Consider the following 23,024-nt stretch of genomic DNA (forward strand, 5'->3'; position numbering starts at 1 on the left):
TCAGGACCAAGAAAAAGGGAAATAAAAAGAAAGGAAAAGGGGTGAAATATGTCATTGTAAGAAAATTATGTCAGACTCTATCATGAAATTAGATTTTCGTTTTAAAAAGTTAATTTTTTTGCTCGCTCGCTTCACTCTCTGACAGCTTAAAAAAAATCTCAATACGCCATCTCTAGCCTCCTCAAATATTTTTTACTCATAACTCTACTGCTTGTAAGTGGATGTAAAATTTTCAATTCATTATCACATTGCTACGAATGTGTATGCCCTGAAATGATAATGATGAAGAGGGCATTATTTAAAGTGTGTTTTATTGCTTGATATTTGCGATTTTACATGAAAATGTATATCGCAGCAATACACTCGATTAAAATTAATTATCTGCATTTCTTTCTTCCTTATTTATTTTATAATACCACACTCCATGCTTTTCACTGCTTCTCATGACTAATCACTAAATCTAAGTATCAAAAAGCTATCAAAAAAAATTTCGGGAAGGATTCTAGTTTATAAATTTACAGAAATCCCCCCCCCCCAAAAAAAAAAATAACAAAGAAAATCGACTGTCAGTGGAGTTCTGGAAAATTGGAATGTTAGACTAAACTTAAGTATTGTTAAATGACATTAAATGACTGGCCTTGACTCAAAAGAGGAAAGGAAATATATTACCGGCAATAGATTCATATCGGACCTAGTTTTTAGACGAGGTCATTATGTTGCGGGTTTTTTTTTACATTATGGTAATCCCCGAAAGTAGAGCCAGTAAATTCAATCCACATCACACATTTACAGTACCCCCACCATTATTGTTCAATAAATATGTACAAAAAGTATATACTACCATCTGATTGTGATAATGGTCAGCCCCCCCCCCCCGCCCCGAACAAAAAAAAAAAACTTTAAAAAAAAAAGTTCCCCGGCGCCCTATGCATTACGGCGATTCTCCCTGCATGGGTTCCAGGACATTTGATCCGGCGACAATTACTCCGATGGAAAATCTGCATCTATAAGCCAAACATAAAATCCAACTTCCGAAACTAAATAAATCCTAATCCTTATCTTTACATTATTCTGAACCAAAAGCTCTGTACAAGCCTAACTCTAACCCTATATATGCCCTCTAAGATATTAAGACCTTAATAACTGTCGCAGGAGCAAATGTTGTGACACCGTCGAATGAGATCATAAATACCCCCAAACTGTTGTGATATGGAGTACTATCATAAAAGTAGCGTATTCTAGCATCCATTTCGTAGACGCTTTCTGCAACGATCAGAATCTATTAAAAATGCCCGTCAAATCACAATGGACAGATTAGAGGTTTGGTTTTATTTATTACCGAATAAAAATCACAAAAAAATGCATTGCACAAGATATGAGATTAAATATAAATATATAAACATGCACATACAAAATATACGGATGGATCAATCTATTAAGAGCCATTGATATAAAGGTTCTGTTCTTCCTAGAGGTTCAGATTGGGACCGGACAAAAAATTTCAAATATAATTATGTCGTTTGTCCAGAGTCCAGGACGACACTGCTGCTATTTTCTACAAAGACTGCTTTGGTATGAAGGGCTTTTGAAAAAAAGATTCTCAGCGTTATGGAAAGCGCTTGCGAAGGGATTACTAACATTTCTGAATAGCAATAAATCCACAAACTTTCAATGGCTCATCAAGATCATTGTTGTATAGGCACGTTTTGTGAAGAATGACCGAGTACCAATGAGAATTTGTGATTTCAAATATGCGTTTTATCGAAACCTTGAATTGTGTCACTGAGCCCCCTAACACAAAGGTTAATTCGCGAACCGAAATGACCTCTCAAGGTTATCGTTGCAGGAACCAATCAGAATTGCTCTTTTAAATAAACAATCAGAATTGCTCTTTTAAATAAACAAAGTGCTAAACTTTGTGTCACTGGACCATGGTCAACCTATGTCAACCTCAGGCAATGGTTCGTGTCGGCTCCAGTACACTTTACTAAAACCTACCCTAGCGGTAGTGCAGTGTAGTGGAGCCTACACAAACCATCGCCTGAGGTAACATATGTCGTGATTTTTAAATATTTTATTTTGATAGCAAAATAAAAATGAATACAGATACGGTGGACATGGCAAGACATTACGATGCGATTAGCTCGGTTTATGTCCAGAATCGGATTCGGGACGAAGATATGAAGTGGATCGATTTCGATGAAAACGACGACGTGCTCGATGTTGGATGCGGTTCTGGGAGATTGTGTAAAATGCTGTCCCCTCAAGTAAGCTCAGTTACTGGTGAGTAAAGACGACTGCTACAAAGACGACCAAAACTTTTTGGCAACGATAGTCGATCAGCACTAAAAAGGAAAAGGGGTTTACGAGATATGAGAGGGCCGTGCATGTAAGTCCAGGAAAAAAAGAAATACCAACTCAAGTGTTATCAATTTGGTGCAGAAGATCTAAAGTATGACTTAAAAATGTTACCCTTTCAATTAGTCAAACATTATAATTCTTATTTTCTTCTCAGAACCTTTCTTATTTAATCTACTGTAAATGGAGGAGCTTTTGGACTTTTTGGCATGGGGGTTCAAGACTGGCCATTTATACCTCTGTCATTTTTACCTCAGCCATTTTCACCTCTGTCATTTTTACCTTTGCCATTTTTGCCTCTGCCATTTTTACCTCTGCCGTTTTTACCTTTGCCATTTTTACCTCTGCCATTTTTACCTCTGCCATTTTTACCTCTGCCATTTTTACACCGAGCCCAGTCAACACTACGTGTTTAAAGTACGATTTGCACGAGGTGTGGGAGGTGGGGCCGTACTAAACCCAATGATCACTGATGATGTAGGTAAAGGTAAAACCGACGTCCGTGACATAACGATTAAAATATCGCTGTACTTGTTTACGAATTCAATTCAAGGAATACTTGCGAAGAGTATCGTTTTGGTTCCAATACTTGTTAAGGGTAGGGTTTCACACGCCAGTACTTGTTAAGGGGTGCATTTTCAGAATATGGAAAATACTTGTTTAGGGTGCTTTTCGAGATCCCATGGTCGCGCATGGTATCCACTCGTCAATATTAATGGAAGTGCCCCCCGCGGGACATTTTTCTGGTAAGGACTTGACCTTTAGCTTAGTTCAACTAACTCTGTGCTAAAATTGTGTTACCGTTGTAAATTTCTTTATATATAATATGCTCTTTCATGTCTTTCAGCATTCTATCATGGCTGTTCTTCCCAGATAGTTATGATATGGTGCCAGGTAAAAATGGCAAAGGTAAAAATGGCAACGGTAAAAATGACGAAGATAAAAATGGCAGAGGTAAAAATTGCGGAAGTATATAGCAGAGGCATAAATGGCAGAGATAAAAATGGCAGAGGTACACTGTTGGGAAAAAACAAGATTTTACAGAAGAAAAATTAAAAAACAGATTTTACAGAAAAAGAATAACAAAATCATTTTATAACAGGAAGATTTTTTAAACAATTTTTTTTTCTACAATTTTACAGAACAGGTCTGTTTAAACAAGGGGAAACAGTTCTATTGCAATTTGTAAGGTTACGAACACCAAATACCAATTTTCTGTAACTTTACACAAATGTATGTAAGATTACACAGTGCAGTAAGATTACAGGTGTTCTCGAGATTCTGCAGGAATTTTATTTTTTTAAGTAGAAATTTTCTTACAGTGTAAAAATGGCGGAGTTAAAAATGTCAAAGGTAAAGATCGCAGAGGAAAAAATGAAAGAGATACGCAGTTCTGGTTTGTTAGAAAGCCAACTGAGAAAAAAGTTTTCACTCCAAAATGAAAAGGGATTTGGTTCAGAAGGGGGGAAATGACAAAAAGGGATTTATTCCAATAAATGAAGTTCATTTAGGTCTGAAAAATAATAAAAATTAGAAACAAAGTTTCCTCTTCTGTCAAATCTCTGCATTTTATTGTACCAGCCTAATTTCCAGGGGGTGCTGCTTATGGTGTACAAAATACCAAACATCACTCCCGCTTCCAAGGGTTATGATCATCAAGGCGTTTATATTCAATATCATATTGGAAGCAGTGGTAAAGGTCCAAGGTATTATTTTATTTAAAGAATCTGAACCAGACCATCGATCGACCCCAAAGTGGTTTACCAGGCAAATCAAGATTATTATTGATTTTCATAAGTTACAAATTCAGTGCCGAACCTGGGAATGCATGCTTATTAATTGTCATTCAAATATTTAAAAAGAATACAGTAGTACAGACGACATAGAAACAATGACAAAATATTTAACCACAATCGTTCGTGACAATTTCAACGTCTAAGCATCCCCTCTATGTTCCCTGTTTTTTCCCCACTCCAAAACCCTCTCTGTCTCTCCACATCTCTCGTGTCTAATCTTCCTCCTTTTTTATCGGTAAACCTGCAAAGTTTAGATCAAAAGAACCAGCCAGACAAAAAGGAATGTTATGAAAAGATGAATGAGAACAGTGCAGTATCATTTTTCTTCTGATAATTTGAATGAAAAATATATGTCCTTTGATTTCTTTTTTAAAAGCCCGAACGTTACACCCCCACCGGATTCGTTAGGCCGATGAAGACATAATGATACCATCAATGCATAATGGTGACATGCACTTCTTATTTGATCTATGTACATGCGGGGGCTTTTTGACAATTCATTACTTGGGGGTTTAAGACTGGCAATATATATATACTGTCATTTTTACTTCTGCCTTTTTACCTCTCCCATTATAACCCCTGCCATGTTTACCTCTCCCATTATTGCCTCTGCCATTTTTATCTCTGCCATTATTACCTCTGCCATTTTTATCTCTGCCATTATTACCTCTGCCATTTTTACCTCTGCCATGATTACCTCTACCATGATTACCTCTACCATTTTTACACCGAACCGTTATGATAGGGGTGTCAGATGAGCTGATTAATATATTCTGTATTATTAAAGATTTGCGTCAAAATAATTGGTTATCATTAGTTACAACCGCAAATTTAGACCAAATAAACCTGAGTTCAGAAATAAGGAAGATGTGTATTGCAGCATATTTTACACAATTACTATTAATAAATGAACATGGTAGCGATCAGACTTACTTCTGCCATTCATGTTACAGTACGGACTCAAAACGGGGGTAGGCCAATTCAGGTTGCAACTTGTGTGTCTCAGGACAAGCAGCCCCCTCCCCCCCCCCCACGCCTGAGTAAAACATGGCCACAAACAGAAATGTGACGTCTACGGAAGCTTTTAAGCTTCCGTAGACGCCCTATCTAACATTGAGTTTATATTTATTACATTTTTGATAATAATTTATGTGTTTCTCTCCTTTGGTGTCGCTTTTTTGTTTTTGTTTTTTACACGTTAATAGTTTCATTTTCATTGAATACCTAACATGGGGATTTTGCCCCATCTTAAAACAATATATGACTCTGTTAGGTGATTAACATGTTTACCATTGAGATACTTTTATATTGCACGGAAGCTTTGAAGTACGTACCATCGACTTGGCGAGATATACACTCTCTCGCCAAGTTGACTTTTAAAAAGTTGTATGTCAACATGTTGAGATACGTGGTGGACGTATCTTGCCACCACAACATATAACCTTTTATAAGTCTACTTGACTCGCTAAGTGGACATACAACTTTTTGGGGGCCGACTTGGCGAGATAGACTGTATCTCACTTAGTCGCCAAGTCGACATACAACTATTTATAAGTCAACTTGGCGAGATAGCGTAACTCGCCGAGTCGACATAGTAACGTTAATATGTGGACATGGCAAGATGAAATATCTATAGCCATCTCGTCAAGTCGATGGCCCTTAAAAGCTTCCGTGATATTGGTTTCTTGCAGGTTTAGACATTCTCCTGGCATGATAGAATACGCAAAGTTGGAAAACTCGGGGCCCAACATTCAATTCTTTCAAGAAGACGCGCAGACGTTTGGTGCTCATCTTACGCATTGGCGGGAAAGTTTCAACAAAATCCTGAGCATGACTACTCTTCATTGGTGTTTCGACAAGAATAATGTACTGAAGAACGTCTACCAGTGCCTTAAACCTGGTGGTTTATTCCTCCTTGGCTTTGTTACACGGTGTCAACTCCTAACGGAATATAGTTCCTACGGTGAAACTTGCGATGCTTGGATTCGAAAGCATGCACAATGGGGGCAATATCTACAGGTATATTAATTAGAATCCCGTCCTATAGGCCTACAGGGTCAAAATTATTACTTTTTCTCTGGAAATAATGATCAGTAGGTAAATTGCCAATAATTGGTCTACGCCTGCTTCGTCTAGTCCTTTTCGTCTCATCCAACATGGTCGGTCTAATTCTACTTGACTACCACCAGTTCGTCTACTAATCATTTATTCTAAATGCCATTTAGTTTATTTGTCAAATTTCCACTTAGGCTATACCCATTTCGTCTAACAGGCCTATCCATTTGGTCTAATCTAACACTATTTATTCTAAAATAAATTTCAAGACACAATGTCACCATAATGATATCCATCTTTTATGATCAAATTAAATAGGATATAATATATATTACCAATTATCCATTTTCAACACAAATCACTTTTTAGTTTTCCCATAACTGCCGGCATCACACATCGCCATCAAAGTCTGCATTGCACCTGTGTATTTTTTTTCAGTACTTCTTTAGAAATGAGAATCTGCATAAATTAGTTCCCAATCGACCGTGATTCCATTCTTGAAGTAAAAAATTATTATCACTGTGGCCACAATTATCAAATGGACTTCCACTTTGATTTGATGCTAAAATCTTCTTTTTTTTTAAATCGGAATCGCAATTATACATTCGGCTGTACGCCAATTATTTAACTTACTACAGTATTAAAGGAGAATATGATCCTGCGAAATCAAACACAGTTAGAGTGGATTACCCACTTGCAAATTGCATTGTAAGAATTTGTTTTTCTTTCTTTTTTGTCACACGAAATATGTATCAAGGAGTGCAACTACGAGGTATTTCCAATAAAAAGCACTGAGAGCTTTCTAGACATTATGAGATCAGTGGGTTTCACCATTAGACATTCAGAGGTGAAGCAATCCCCTTGGGTTGAATGGAAGGAATGTGACATCAAAAGTAAGTTCAGCTAGTAGTTTGCCTTGTGGCCGTACGCAGCAAGGAAGGGGGGGCGGGGCACTTGCCCTCCAGAAAACTTATTATTATTTTTTTTTTACTGATAATTGTAAAGAAAAATCACCAAAAGTGTGCAAGAAATCCTTCAACTTCAGTTTGGAAAGTGCAAAATCGCCTCAATGACAAGCTCGGTCGCTTTGCTCCCTCGCTTTTGAGATTCTTCGAAAAATTTTACGAGTCCTGCCCTCCCCCCGAAAAAATTCTGCGTACGGACAGGAGCAGATTCAAAGGCCATGCATGCTGGATATCATGTCCACATCAGTTTTTTTTTTTTTGGGGGGGGGATCATTCCACAGTGTTACCTAGATGATACGACATTTGCTCTGGACCTGAGCCTGAACTTAAATGTAATCTGGAATATAAACCGTAGTCATTTTAACCACGTATAAGTCAACCATACACCTCGGTCGGCATCGTGTGTAACTGAAAGAAATGTTTATAAGATTAGGCTCAACAGAAAAAATGATTTATGTCGACAAACGTAATCCTCGATCTCGTAGGAAGACTGCATTTCTTTTTGTCTTTATAATTGTTCTTTTACAATGGTTGAATTAATGTAAGCTGAATATGGTTATTTGAATTGTCTCCTAATTGAATTTTATTTCTCACCTTTTATATATGCAATACACACAGAACAATTACGTTGCCTATTTTACCCGATAAAGTACATCCCTGCGGAACACCACGATGAATTCATCGATGACGTATATAAGTATATGCGTGACGTCACACCTAAGAGAAGTGGCAATGTCTTCTATGGTGACATGGGTAGAAGTGAACACGTGACCATTGTGGCTACCAAAGAATGACGCTTTCAAGTTTTTGACCTGACTGACACAAATGCATCCATCGGTTTGATACGCATTTAATTATCACACCGCTGCCATATAGGCCTTCATGCAAAATAAATAGTGAGTGTGGGACACCAGCAGTCATTATTTGCATACAGACCAGATTTGCATATAACTGTTGTTTGAAATTAAGCGAAATTAAAAAAGAGTCATGACTTTCTTATTTTACCTCCGATTTTGATGAAATATCTAGCGTTATGCTTGTGTGATTTTTTTTTATTCAAAACAACTTTGTGTTGGGGGTGGACTTGTCCTTTAAGAGGTACTTATCGAATGATTTTCTGTATTTTCATTATGTTAATGCTGCAGAGGATAAATTAAGAACAAATGCCAATTAAATGTCTCCAATGTTAATTTTTTAATGTTATGTTATCTTTCCTAATTGCTCAGCTGCAAGGTCATCGAAAATGTCATTTTCTATAATGTTATTTGACTTCGTGTCTACTCAGATGCAATCAATTTGTTATATTATTTTCTATAATATTTTCTAGACTATGTATGTATGAACTTGAAGTGAATAATAAAATAATAATAAACACTACTACAAAACAAAGCATCCGTTAATGTATCCATGGTCCTGGCAAGTGAAAGTACAGTTTCAAAGAGAAATGCAGAAAGGAAATCATGGTAGGGGCCTTCATGCTCAATAATTGACTCTTCTAACTTTACATTACATAAACGATAAAGGCAATCTAAATAACATAAGTTGTAGAGCACTGAAGTTGGTAACAAGACATTTGCTCTTGCGACAAAATGAGTTTTCGCATCGCGACTCAGAACGGTTTTAAAGGTCAAGTTCACCCCAGAAAAAAGTTGATTAAAATAAATAGAGAAAAATCAAGCATGAATAACGCTGAAAACTTCATCAAAATCGGATGTAAAATAAGAAAGTTATGACATTTTAAAGTTTCGCTTATTTTTCACAAAACAGTTCTATGCTCAATTCAGTTATATGTAAATGAGAGAGTCGATGATGTCACTCACTCACTTTTTCTTTTGTTTTTTATTGTTTGAATTATACAATATTTCAATTTTTACGAATTTGACAATTGGGACCCCTTTGCTTGAACCACAAATGTTAAAATAATGGAATTTCACGTGTTCAGGGAGGAATGAAACTTTGTTTCACATGACAATGACAGGAAAATCAAAATATTTCATATTTCATATAATAAAATACAAAAGAAATAGTGAGTGGGTGATGGCATCGGTCCCCTCTTTTGAATACTGAACAGGATGTGCATATAACTGTTTTGAGAAATTAAGCGCCGAAACTTTAAATTTTTATAACTTTCTTATTTAATATCCGATTTTGATGAAATTGTCAGTGTTATGCTTGCTTGATTTTTCTCTTTCTATTCTAATAAGCTTTTTGTTAGGGTAGACTTGTCCTTCAAGAAATGTATTGCCAAATGCCGTCCATGGCAAAGAGCAACCAAGAAGTCTTTGTCGAAGAAGTTGTGAATCAAAACAGCAGTTCCGCCCTCGGCTCTGGACAAACGACATATTTGCAATTTTTCGTCAGCTCCGAAACTAATATAGGACGAAACTGCTGTTCCGATTCACATATTTATCGACAAAAACTCTCTAGCTGTTCATTGTCATTTGACGGGCATTTTGAATATGTTTACGGTGTTCTTGAATTCGTCGTGCTTCGTGGGATCGAAAACTCCCTATAGGCGTAATATGATAATCGTGTGCTGTAACTATAACCTAAACTTTTTGTAATGGGCCCCAATTAGAAATTTTGATCTAAACACTATGAGGCAAAATCATGAATTAAAAATGATCTTGGAATTCTGTTTCACATAGGGGTTGGGTTCTAAAAAGGAAAAGAATGATTGAGGGAGGGAACCAAAATAACATTAAAAAATCGGGTTGGTCTTCGAAATCAATATTACCAAATATATTTGCAATGCCGTATGGTTTTCATTGTATGTTTATACTTCCTCGTACATGTTGTACAGATTCATGCTCGATTTGTTATCAATCCAAACAACAGATATGTAAACGATCATAATTATCACCACAAAGTTGTACTAAAAATACCCGTGTTAGTAATTCCACTTGTCATTATTTTCAAGGTACGTTATGTCCAGATTCACTTTTTCTTTATGACGTCATTGTAAAGGGACTGAGCCCGGTGATCGTGTGGTAAATTGCCAATTCGTCCACTCACCACATGGTCTACCTTCATTTAGTGTAATGCCATTCCGTCTATCAACATTTCGTCTAACAACCATTTGGTCCAATAACCATTTGGTTCAATCATCACTTCGTCTAATCACCAATTCGTCTATTACCATTTCGTCTAATAACCAGTTGGTCTAATACCCATTTCCTTTTCATTCAGTTTGCACAATTAACACTTAAGTTTAATCAGACCAAATGATAAATGGACTAAATGGCAATTGGACCATCTGGTTATTAGACGGAATGGCATTGGACTAGATGAAAGTAGACAATCTTGTGAGTAGACGAACTGATGATAGACAAAATTATAGTAGACGAGTTGGCAATTGGACGAATTGGCATTAGACGAATTGGAAATAAACCATCAGGGTGATTGAGGGTGGAGGGTTTGGCCTGAAAACCGCGAAACTTACTTCTCTCTAGCTCTCTGCACCGTGACTTTCAGCTTCAAATCAGTTTATTTGCTCACGAGATATTGCATGTCCATGCCTATATATGCAGGCATTATTTTATAAAGATGGGATCCATGACTGTGAACTTCAATCGCATGTATTGATCAATGCTTTGTTTGCAAGCCTTTTGGTGGTATGAAACTACGGAGCCCGGGAAGGGACATGGTAAATATATTTTTATCTCGTTAAAACGACATAGTATCTCGTTTTAATGAGATAGTATCTCGTTAAAACGACATAGTATCTCGTTTTAATGAGATAGTTATCTCGTTAAAACGACATAGTATCTCGTTTTAATGAGATAGTATCTCGTTTTAATGAGATAGTATCTCGTTTTAATGAGATAGTATCTCGTTAAAACGACATAGTATCTCGTTTTAATGAGATAGTTATCTCGTTTTAATGAGATAGTATCTCGTTTTAATGAGATAGTATCTCGTTTTAATGAGATAGTATCTCGTTTTAATGAGATAGTATCTCGTTTTAATGAGATACTATGTCGTTTTAACGAGATACTATCTCATTAAAACGAGATACTATCTCATTAAAACGAGATAACTATCTCATTAAAACGAGATACTATGTCGTTTTAACGAGATACTATGTCGTTTTAACGAGATACTATGTCGTTTTAACGAGATACTATCTCATTAAAACGAGATAACTATCTCGTTTTAACGAGATGAAAATATTTTTACCATGTCCCTTCCCGGGCTCCGTATGAAACAACCTTAGGTTTTTAAAAGAAATTTCACAAATATTGACATTTTGAAAAAAATAAACACTATACTAAAGTACTACAGCATTGAATCCAACCAGGTAATAGATAGTGTGTATAGATCCAAGACACAACATTAATGACCTATTTTTAAACGTTATCAATGTTGTATAACAGACCGTTTACATGGTTTACCAACGTATTTCAATTACAAGGATACAATCTTCGAGAGAGAAACATCTGTGAACTGGAAAAGGCCCGGTTAAAACTTATTTGTAAACTACTTGGAATAGTTTCACATAACAGTCTTAATAAGAAGTTTACTTCTTAAGATATTTGCCGACTCATATGAGCTATATAGAATACTTTGTCAATCTGCAATGCGGTTAATCGAGTAACGTCTGAGCCTCTTATACGAAGTACTTGAAAATAATGTAAGTTGTTGTTTTCCCCAGGCACTTGAGACTGTATTTAATCACCTTGTATTATTCCTTATTTTTTTAATCTGTTTCTAAGGCAATTCGATACATAGTTATTGCTAAGAAAGAAAGGAATAAACATTACCCATGTATTCATCCATAAAATCATTGGTTCAAATAAAGATTTTTTTATCATCTAATTTGGTAAGTGTTTATAGAGTGTTATGTATCCAGAATCTTAGGAAATGAATGGTCTGCGACCTGCAAATAGAAAATCATTGTATAGGCCTATCCTCTTATATATCCTCTTACATTACCTCTCAGGTGAGATTGATAGAATGATTATGTCTGGCAAGTGATGGAGTGTTTATTACTATTTTATTTATTTATGAGCTTAACAAAAAATATCAAATCTTTCTCCCCCTCACTCACATTATCTAGTCATCTAATATATATCGACCAATCTTGCAATGTTTATATGATTTTTAATAATTAGATGAAGGCCTATATGCGCTCACACATAAGCACATGTGAGTGAGTGTGCATGCCTTAATTTATATTGTCTGTATAAGTTCATTGTAATTATTTCGACCACTTTACTTTGTTCTGTTGAAAATGAAATTAATTGACATTTAATTAAGAGATTTGATTTCGTGCATGGGGATAATTACTTTTGCAGAGATTTGGTTTCAATTGCTGCTCGTTTTGTTGTACAGAACCGGAATCATGCATGAAAGTTAAACCTCTGTGGCCATTTTGTATTGATCATTTTTGTTTAGTTGAATTGAGAACTATGGATTGGAGGGATATATATTCTTAGGATTACCTGGAAATTCTAATAGAAATAAATGAGTTGATTCTGTTATTTTATTTATAAAATATGCAATTTTTAATTCCAGAGCTGAGGGCCTGGTACCCTCATTCATTAAAATACACTGAAATATATTACGGGTTGTATAGAGGAAGAAAATCGCCTGGAAACGAAATCAGGCAAGTTCAGTTTACATTTACAGAAATGGGATGAAATGAAGGTGAATAAAGATTTGAGTGTGAACAGGTAGGATGTGCCTAGTGTGGTGCGAGTGTATATCGTGGTGTGAATGTTCATGATTGATTTTGTACCAGTTATTTTCAATTTCCCTCTCTCTTGTATCAATCTGATTTGCAGATTCTTCTTTTTTGTACCCTATTTCGCGAAAAACAATAAATGTTCATAAACATATTTATACATGTATGTTTGCTCATGTGTGTGTGTGTGTGTTTGGAGTGTGAGGGTGTGTGTGAAGTGTATAATTATGTAAATGAATGTTGTAGCTCGATGTAAAATGGAATTAGGGATGCAATGATAATGGTGATTTTTTTTCTGCAAATCATTCAATATTGAGTATTATTAAGTTACATCATTAGATGGTTGGGGGCAAAGTTAGTTGTTTTTTATGGTATTACAGTATATATTTTAAGGTATTTCATTCCATCCGTATTTGCTTCATTTTTTTGGTAAATATTTTTGTATATTCTTGTTGATATTAAATGAAGATATGTATTTTTTTTATCTATCTATCTATCTATCTATCTATCATCTATCTATATAATCTAAAATAATATATATGTCTTCCTATTCATCTTTTGTAACTCGTCAGGCGATAACAATAACGTTTCCACTAGCTCGCACTGACTATCCAAATCAATCGAAATCCAACTTAAAAAAAATGATGCTTCGTGTCTCACTCGCTAACTTTTCAAGATTATTGAATTCAATATTCGTGACAGAAGACGCTACGGAAAGCAATAAATATTTTTGACTGAATTTCTTTATTGCACATTGTATAGGAAATGTATTTAAAAGCATCTCTAGCTAAATACAACATGGAAGATCAGTATACGATTTCATTATAACTGAAGGCACATTCGCTGATGTGGTTTACGGTACACAATGTGAAGTGTTATAGAAACAGTGGATAGAAGAAGAGAAGAAATGGATAGGCGAGAAAGTGGAGATTTGAGAGTAGAGTATTCTTTCTTGAAAGTAGTCCGGAAAAGGACTGTAAACCAGGAAAGATTGATGAGTTGAGAACAGCTTGAGTAGTAGAGCTAATGAGGAGATGCTGGCTTGAGTCGGCGAGTAGAGATGATGAGTAGTAGAGAGACTCGACGTTTCGGGCAGGTTGACTGTCCGTCTTCTTCATCTCCTGAAGAACCACCATGCAAACCTTCAAACAACATCTGAAGGCACATTGTAGATATACGACAGAATGATCAATACACTTGTTATGCCTATAACTTAATAAAACGTCTTCTCTTTACTTTTAGACGAAATGTAATACAACTTCCGGTCTCCGAAGAAAGTAACTAATGCTATACAAGTACCACTGTAATATAGACAACTTATCACAAAGTGATTGGATTCCAACCCAAATGCAGCATATCTCTTTTAGATATATGGTCACAAGAAGGGTATTCAGAAGCATCAGATTATGTTCGGTGGGACGAGCAATAATCATTGCTGATTAATTTCGACGAAAGATATAGGCCTACTTTAAAAAATATCCCGCTTGTATTGAAAATGGCAAATAGCTCATTATGGATATTCCATGTACATATATGATAAAAGTCGTTTAAATCCTACATGAATTTTTGTCTCTATATCTTCTTTGAACACTGTCACATGGAATAATAATTATTCCAAACATTCCTGTCATGTTTACAATATAATGTCTTCATAGCACAAAACCCTCGAGGAATAATTGCCCTATAGATTAGAGAAAAATTGTGACCCATGAAGTGTAAGTCGGTATTAGTACTTACACTCAAACTAATTACTATGCAGTAAAGATAAATAATTACCGGAGTGATATAAATTCCAAGTATTAAGGATTTGTTAAAACACATTTTAAATCCCATATACACCTTGTGTACATTTTGATATGATAAATAAGGGAAAGGAAACATGGGGCATTTCAGAATACGCGCCTCCTTAACGTTATTTTATAACTAACTCATTACGTGGTATACTGCATATTGTGGAAATTCAAGAATTTTGAATATACTGTGAGGAGCAAATAATGCTGAAATTAACTTTGGACCCTCTAGGTTTTCTTGTCCTTTCTTGTTCATCAGTATCATACACCCCCCCCCCAAAAAAAAAAGGAAAACAGCCCCGCTATATGACGGGCCGTTTATGTCATAAGCCGTCATTCAATCACTCACTCGAGCATGCTTAGTGAGTGAATGATTTGTACATATTTTACCATCACTCACTCGGGAGAGTGAATGATTGAAGAGTTTCATCCAATCAGAGAGCTAGAATCGTTATAGAGATCCCCCTTGCTGAAGTGGTTTTACATCCATTCGAGTGGATTTAAATCTACTCGAGTGGATCCACAATTCGAGTGGATGTACAACCACTTGAGTGAATGTACAAACACTTCAGTGAGGGGGGTCTCGATAACGACTCTAGCTCTCTGATTGGATAAAACTCATCAATCATTCACTCTCCCGAGTGAGTGATGGTAACCATTCACCCATTCGAGTGAGTGAATGACAGCTTGTGGCATGAACGGCCCGTCATACCGCTACTACATCCCAGATGTTCCTACAATAGTCATGTATAATATTTAAACCTTCAGAATACCATGAAGAGACAAGGCAGCAAATTGTCAAGTTTGCTTTATTCGGTGGTACTTCTAACGTAATGATGACGCATTGCTTCACGATTTCACACACTATCCCTTTTTTGCATCATTTTCGACAGAAGCGCGGTGGAGGTATTCGTATCCATCTAAGGCATCTTGCATATATTTACAATCAAATTCCCTTTAATGTACACATCGTCGTAATCTAATTAAAATACTTAATGATTACATATATACATTTTACTCACGATTCACAGGCATATATTATTTTATATACAAATCTCTCAGTTCTCAGTTTCTGTGATTATGTTCATAAATACATGTACAACTTTTGGCAAAATAATAAAGCTGTATGGAAAGAAAGCGAATAAGATCTTCATAAGATCACCTTTCATGACTGCTGTCACCACTAACAACTCGTTACTCCCTGAAGGTTTCAATGAAATCCTTGATTCTGATTGCTGAAAAGAACCGGTCATTGACCTGTTACTATAGTAACAGTCAGTCAATGACAACTTGGCAGTAAGGACCAACGTTAAGGACCAGTGCCTTGGTTTCAAAGATGAAAGTCTATACAGTAGTTTCCCTGTCCATGATGTTGATCATAGTCCCAAGTTCATCTGTGTGAGAGTCTAATCTGTGAACGATTCCATTCATCTCGAATTTGTTACCCTTGGCTTTGTGGACACGCCCATTCTGATTACCATGGTGATTGCTTTGGTTTCGATTCCGCTGCGCATACGGCGATCTACTCCCCTCCTCTTCCAGTCCATACGCATTGGCTGGAACGCCTTTCCTGTCGAACCCCTCTGTAAAGACCCCAGCGTATCTGTAGATTTCTCCGTTGCTACGGACGCCGTTTGGATGATGATTACCGTTGCTATGCGAATCATGTTTTTCCATGATGATGCGAGTGTCGCTTGGTGACAAAATATCTCTCCTGTAACTCCTCCTCCTTCCGCGGTCATCCTCTAAACCACGTCTGTCATCGAAGCCTGCATCTGTGCTCCCTCCTCGAAGCCTACCTATCCCAGCTATCTCATCACTGGAGTCATTGCCCATCATTGCTTCCATCTCCTTAGTCGCCATCGCCGATGTTGCCCCCTGGGGCATCATTGCCTCTCGCTCTTTCTCTGTGGCAGCGTCGATCTTCTCGCCGTCGACGTCCTTTTCGTTCGAGTCGGGTCGAAGGAGAAAGAGGATGCAGGCGGTGACGATAGGAGGTACACCTGAGCAGATGAAGGCGATTGTGTATGTACCGGTCATGTCGTAAATCAAACCTGTGGCGTGAAAGAGAGGGAGATGAATATTATCGCGTATCGGAAGTGAATCGTTGGAATTATTTCAAGTAATCAGAAGATTAATTTTAATCATCCCGGGGCTTTGGAAGTAAAGACGCACTGAGTTCATTTGAAGGACCATAAGTGTATCATTTTACTTTACTTTTCATTTCATTTTTTTAAATTCAAACCGGAACCTACCTCAGTCCATGGACTGTCGTTCAGTAGGGCCGTCTGGTTTAAGAACAATCAACAGAATGTGTTCGCTTCCGCGAAGCACGACGGATTAAAGAATCCAGTAAATTTACTGAAAATGCCTGTCAAATGACAATAAACTGTTGGGAGGTCTTTGTCGAAAATTAGTGAACCGGAATAGCAGTTTCGTCCAAAGTTTCGGAGCAGACGAAAAATTATGTCGTTTGTCCAGAGTCCATGAGGAAAATGCTGTCTAGACTTCTTGGTTGCTCATTGTCATGAAGGGCATTTATCAATAGATTTCCAATGTTCTAGAGCCCGTCATGCGAAATGAGTACTTGTGAATAGACACACTGACTGCTGCTGATAAATTAGCAGCACGAGCTATAAAGTCGGTGTTATTGCGCTTTGTAATCCTTAAATCGATATATAAATCCAGCTGCTATTATTATTATCATCATTACTCTGAAAATATTCATCTGTGTATCAACAATGGAGAATTCCAATGTCGTATTTTTTTAAATCAAATCTTGGGAGAAGGAATGGAGAAAGGCTCATTATTTACATTCTATTCAAAATACTTATCAGTAAAACAGTAATGAAGGTGGCGCTCTAACATTGCAGTAAGGTTTGGGATTGACTGCTGCTTACGTCTCGATTTCAATTGAATTATGACAGAGAATCTTCAGAACACTCATATTAAAAAAAAAAAAAAAAACTTGTCCTCTATGTCAATGACACCATAATATTTTGACAAGTGACGACCATCATGACCACAGTAAGATATTTTCGTACGTTGTTTTCCAGTCTAAAATTGAGAATACAAGCATACACAGTCTGGCAATATTGCATGTTATCATATACAAAGTAGCAGCTGTTTCTAAGTGATCTTAAACTTCATCATTGCTCTACATTTATTCTAAGTACAGGGCTAAGGTTAAGTGAACCCTGATATGAGAAAACACCCAAACGTGTTTAGAAAGAAAAATCAGGTAGTCACCTGCTACCGGAGGACCAATCATCATCGGAATGGACATGAGACCTAGGACACTTCCGATGGCTTGGGACGCCCTCTGCGGGCCTACTAGATTGAAGGCAATGGGACCCATCATCGAGACGAACGCACCATCGAAAACTCCCATAATGAGGATGAGAATGCAAAGACCAATGAAGTTTCGAATGACGGGCATCAGCGTTGTCGAGACGCCGATGACAAGGAAGGCGATCTGATGAAACAAAAGATAAATTAAAAGCGATTATCATGTTGGCGGTGTTTTGATGAATACTGTTATTCTTCAATGTGGAATTCGGAAAATACTCTACGGTACGATTTATAGGGAGAATCCTCATTTCATAAAGCAATAAAATCGGCGGATTAAAATGTAGGTCCACATCATGTTGCATATTGATTTGGGTAATAAGAAATATGCGACGGGTTTAGCTATACTTGATTTATATTGCTTCAAATCAGGGCGGCTCAACAGGGGGCAGCCCCCCGCCACCGATGGCTTTTCAAGAAGAGAAAAGGAAGAGCAAAGTAAGAGAAAGGGAAAGGAAATAATTAAGAGAGAAGAATACCAAGAAGGAGATCTTGGCCGTGTGGTACCCCAAAAGAGCATTAAACCAGTTGATTGTATAAACAGCTCGGATGCCGCTCTTAGCACACTCAACACATTTCCAAGCTTCTGCCCTGAATGGAGTTATACGAACTTGGATGACGAATGGCTGATTTTGAGAATTTGCAAATTTCCAAATCAATTGTCAAGCGCACACTTACAATGTTTATTTAAATAATTTAACAAAGGTAGGTTAGTAGAAATAACATTGTGTTCATACCTGTTGGATATAGACGGGGTTGACCTTTGGATGGTCACTTAAGAATCCTGAGACAAGTCGACCGATTCCCGACGTAGCACCAAGGCACATGATAAGAACCTCTGCTCTGGCTTCAGGAAGTGTGTCATTGACATGTTTCACCTGCGATTAGGAACAAAAAAACTGGTTCATACTGTAATTGTAAGGGATGAATAGACTGTTGAGGTAACAGATTCCTATATCAGAACAAAAAATTGCACCAAGTGTAGGTCAAGGAATGCTGAGAAACTATACGGTCTGAAAAATCATTCGAAATCAAAAGTGAGTTGACGACCTAGTGTACACCATAGCTTTATCATTATTACGATGCGTTATTCAGTGCGAATTTTCAAGATGGTGTTTGGAATAATCGCCAAATCTTTTTAACTAAAAAGGTACACTTTTGACTTTACCTAAAATCAGAAAGTAGATAATTCAGAAGTGTCGTGGAATTAATATTAATTATATCATCCTCGTCTCCACCATCGTCAGTTTATTAATGATTTCACAAAGACTCGTATCAATTCGTTTTCAGCCAGAGTGTCTCCATGTTATTTGTATTATTACAATTTTTTGCAATTTAATAATTTCCACTTATTCATCTTTAGCAATCGACACACAAAGTGATGTTATACTAACCAAATGAAAGAAAGGCACGAAATATCCAAAGAGTCCTAGCGGGACCCCTATGGCCCATATTCTGTAGTTTCTCTCCTTCCATATACTGACGTCAATTATACTGCTACAAGAACACTTGCTACATTTCAATCTCCTGCACAGCCTCCTACAGCATCCTCTACTTTCCTGAAGGTCACTATCATCATCTGTCCTCTGGACGGAAGTATAGTCTTCCTTCAGGTCCAGGACCTCAACCGCTTCCGGTCGAGGTCGAAAAGTCAGACTGCCAACAAGCATGACGAAGATGATGGAGCTCTGGAACCAAAGGCAAGGTCCAAGTCCATGGTTGTTGAGGATCTCCTTCATGGCAATGGGTAAGACAATGGTGAAGATGGCACTGCCGAAGGTGACCAGGCCGTTTGCGACACCTAAGCGCTTCTGAAAGTATATCCCAAGGATGTAAAGGGAGGGTTGATAGGCGATGGCAAAGCCTAGACCCATAGCAAATCCATACGTAATGTACATGTGTTCTATTTTGGTTGCGAACGAACTGGCTAAGACACCAGCAAGAGCGAGGGCGCTACCTATGACAGCCGCGGGTCGGCAACCGAGTTTGTCCGTGATGATACTGGCGAAAGGGGCCATGAAGAATGTGAGTCCTGCGCAGACGGCACCGATCCATGCTGTAGTGAAAAAAAGCAATAATAAGGTTTAATCAAGACAAAATATTATAGGAAAGTGATCCCTGAAGGTTCGTCATCATTATTTTATGTTTTCAGCTAATCACCCACTTAAAAGTGGTCATCAGGTAGTCATGAAAGAATAACATAATCTTTGTCGGTCGTCGAAAATATTGGATCTACATCTTCTAAAGAATTCTGTGGCGAAGAAGAAGGGTGTGGTGGTTACAGGGTATACACCATGTATTGAAAAGGGCCACCCAAACTCGGCGTTTAAGCCCCCATCACACTTATTCGGAATCAGCAGGAATCAAGCAGAAGCTGGAAAGAAAAAAATATTCAAAAAATCTATAAATTTTTGGGAGGAACTTATGAATTCACCAAACTGGAGTTGAAATTCAGTAAATTGACCGGGTGTATCATCATACACTAGTCAAAATGAACTGCAATGGAGTCAGATTGATAATTCGTGCTACGTTCTTGGACATTCTTGGGGCATTCTAAATATCCTGACTGCATTCTGAGTGCATTCGAAATATTTTTGTCATTTCTTTTGGCCGTCCCGAAGGTTTTGGTCATGTTCAAAACATTCGAGGGATATTTTTGAACGGTGTTCGAAGTAGATTTAAATGACCAACTGGTGGTCAAACAATAGTCCTTTCATTCAGGCCAATTCTGCTTGATTCGAAATAAGTGTGATGGGGGCTTAAGGGTGTACCGTGAAACCACTGCACTCTGGATCGACTTCGTTCAAAAGAATTAAAGATCAAGTCCACCCCAGAGAAATGTTCATTTGAATAAATAGAGAAATATCAAACTATAGCACAACGCTGAAAATTTCATCAAAATCGGATGTAAAACAAGAAAGTTATGACATTTTAAAGTTTCGCTTATTTTCCACAAAACAGTTACATGCACAATTAGGTGACATGCAAATAAGACAGTCGATGATGTCCTGTCCTTCACTCACTATTTATTTTTTTCTTTATTGTTTGAATTATACAATATTATCATTTTTTTTTACAGATTTGACAATAAGGACCCATCTGACTGAACAACATAGTATTAAAAAATGATAATTCCACATGTTCAGGTAGAAATTGATCGTTGTTTCTCTTGACAACTTAGAAGAAAATTAGAGTATTTAACATTTCATAATAAAATGCAAAAGAAATAATGAGTGGATGACGTCATCAGTCTCCTCATTTGCATACCGACCAGGATGTGCATATAACTGTTTTGCGAAATTAAGCAAAACTTTAATAAGTCATAACTTTCTTATTTCACATCCGATTTTGATGAAAGTTTCAGTGTTAGGCTTGTTGGATTTTCCTCTCTTCATTCGAATCAACTTTTTGTTGTGGTGGACTTGTCCTTTAAAAACAAACAGACACACAGTCCTGGCCCATCTGATATATGGTTTTGGTTCCACTTAATTGTAACATAACTAATGACAACTGTGATGGATGGATATAGCAACTGTATTCGCCAAAAAAAACAAAATTTAAAACATTTCACAAGGACGTTTGCTGACGAATGTTATATAAACTGCGAACAAATATCATACAACATGCTCTCACTCTCAGACTTTTTCATCAAAACGAATGCAAATAGATATATCAAAATAACACAGTCATGATGATGGGTAGAAAGTACTGAAATAAATTTCGTATTCGTAAATATTGAAACCAGCGCCCTCTATACGTGATAAGTCTCTATGAATTACTTATTCATTGAACATATGAACAGACACGAATGGAAGGAAGGGGAAAGACCTTTCAAACTTCGAGCCTGTAGTGATGAGGTACTTGTAGAGAAGCAAGACAACTTATTAACAAGAATCCCGGAATGGCGTTTGTCCCGCCCTCCTGTGTCGTTTTGTGCTCATCGTATAATTAGAAAAAAAGATATGCTAACGGCCGAGATGAAAGCTATCGTTCTAGAAAGAATTGGAATTGTGTGGAATGGTTATTTACATATATATACTGATGGATCCAAACAGGAAAATTTTAGAACGGGGGCAGCATATTATGTTCCTCAATATAAAATAAAAAAGTATTTCAGGTTATCCAATGTAAGTGTCATGAGAGCGGAACTCCTGGCCATTTTAATGGCACTTGAGTGGTTAGACTCCTTTGATAAACCATGTTCAGTTGTAATTTTTTGCGACTCTTTGTCAGCACTGAATGTGATTGATTCATATTTCATTAAATGCTCCATTGTTAATGAAATTTTATTCAAAATTCATAAACTCAGTTTGAAAGATATCTGTATTAATTTTGAATGGATTCCCTCACATTGTGATGTTAACGGCAATGAGATCGTCGATAAAGCTGCCAAGAAAGGAGCCGCGAAAAATTTTGTAGACATCGTTTTACCAAACACTATAAATGAACTCACATGCTCACGCATGACATTTTATAAAAGTGTCTGGCAAGCAGATTGGAATGCGTCTAGAAATGGTAGATTTTTATATGCTATTCATGATAATGTTTTTAAGCAGGCATATAGAAAAGGTTTTTCTCGGAAAGAGGAATGCCTCCTTCATCAAATCACAGTTTCAAATTAAACAGCACTCTTCCGGCCTCTGTGAGGTGTGCTATTGAACATTATGTTTTATTTTGTTCAAAATATGTAAAGGAGAGACGCATTATGTTTAATAAACTTAAGATGAATGACCCGAATCTTAAACAATTGTTAATTAATCCCGATTATACACGGGAACTACTATGTTTTATATATGCCACTAACCGTTTTTACAGTTAGGTGTGTGTCCTTATTTTAAGAAATTCTATAAATATATAACTAGTAGCCGATTGGTTAGCTGGTGTGCCCTTTTTCACGAACAATCATTTAGCACGCGCGATATTTAATTTGTTTATTTGTATTGAAGTGTTATTCCTCGAAGATGTTTAATCTTGTAGGACCTACTAATATAATAGGTGGATGGGTGACTAATCTATATTAATATGT

The 23,024-nt window shown here is 36.9% G+C and overlaps 2 protein-coding genes across 2 annotated transcripts; one reads left to right on the plus strand and one right to left on the minus strand.

Annotated features, from left to right (window-relative positions):
• Nucleotides 1-1,979: 1,979 nt before the first annotated feature.
• Nucleotides 1,980-8,053, plus strand: LOC129258446 (juvenile hormone acid O-methyltransferase-like). The gene is made up of 4 exons (XM_054896718.2): nucleotides 1,980-2,283; nucleotides 5,846-6,173; nucleotides 6,967-7,102; nucleotides 7,793-8,053. The coding sequence occupies exons 2-4, from the start codon at nucleotides 5,865-5,867 to the stop codon at nucleotides 7,966-7,968; spliced, it is 621 nt and encodes a 206-aa protein (XP_054752693.2). The 5' UTR covers nucleotides 1,980-2,283; nucleotides 5,846-5,864; the 3' UTR covers nucleotides 7,969-8,053.
• An 8,034-nt stretch (nucleotides 8,054-16,087) lies between these two features.
• Nucleotides 16,088-20,059, minus strand: LOC129259036 (monocarboxylate transporter 10-like). Its single transcript, XM_054897306.2, is given in 5 exon segments — nucleotides 16,088-16,258; nucleotides 16,261-16,704; nucleotides 17,900-18,125; nucleotides 18,736-18,876; nucleotides 19,393-20,059. Coding segments are annotated over 5 exon segments (1,521 nt in total). The 5' UTR covers nucleotides 20,017-20,059; the 3' UTR covers nucleotides 16,088-16,172.
• Between the last annotated feature and the right edge of the window lie 2,965 nt (nucleotides 20,060-23,024).

The sequence above is a fragment of the Lytechinus pictus genome, chromosome 4, assembly GCF_037042905.1.
Source record: "Lytechinus pictus isolate F3 Inbred chromosome 4, Lp3.0, whole genome shotgun sequence".
Taxonomy (NCBI): domain Eukaryota; kingdom Metazoa; phylum Echinodermata; class Echinoidea; order Temnopleuroida; family Toxopneustidae; genus Lytechinus; species Lytechinus pictus.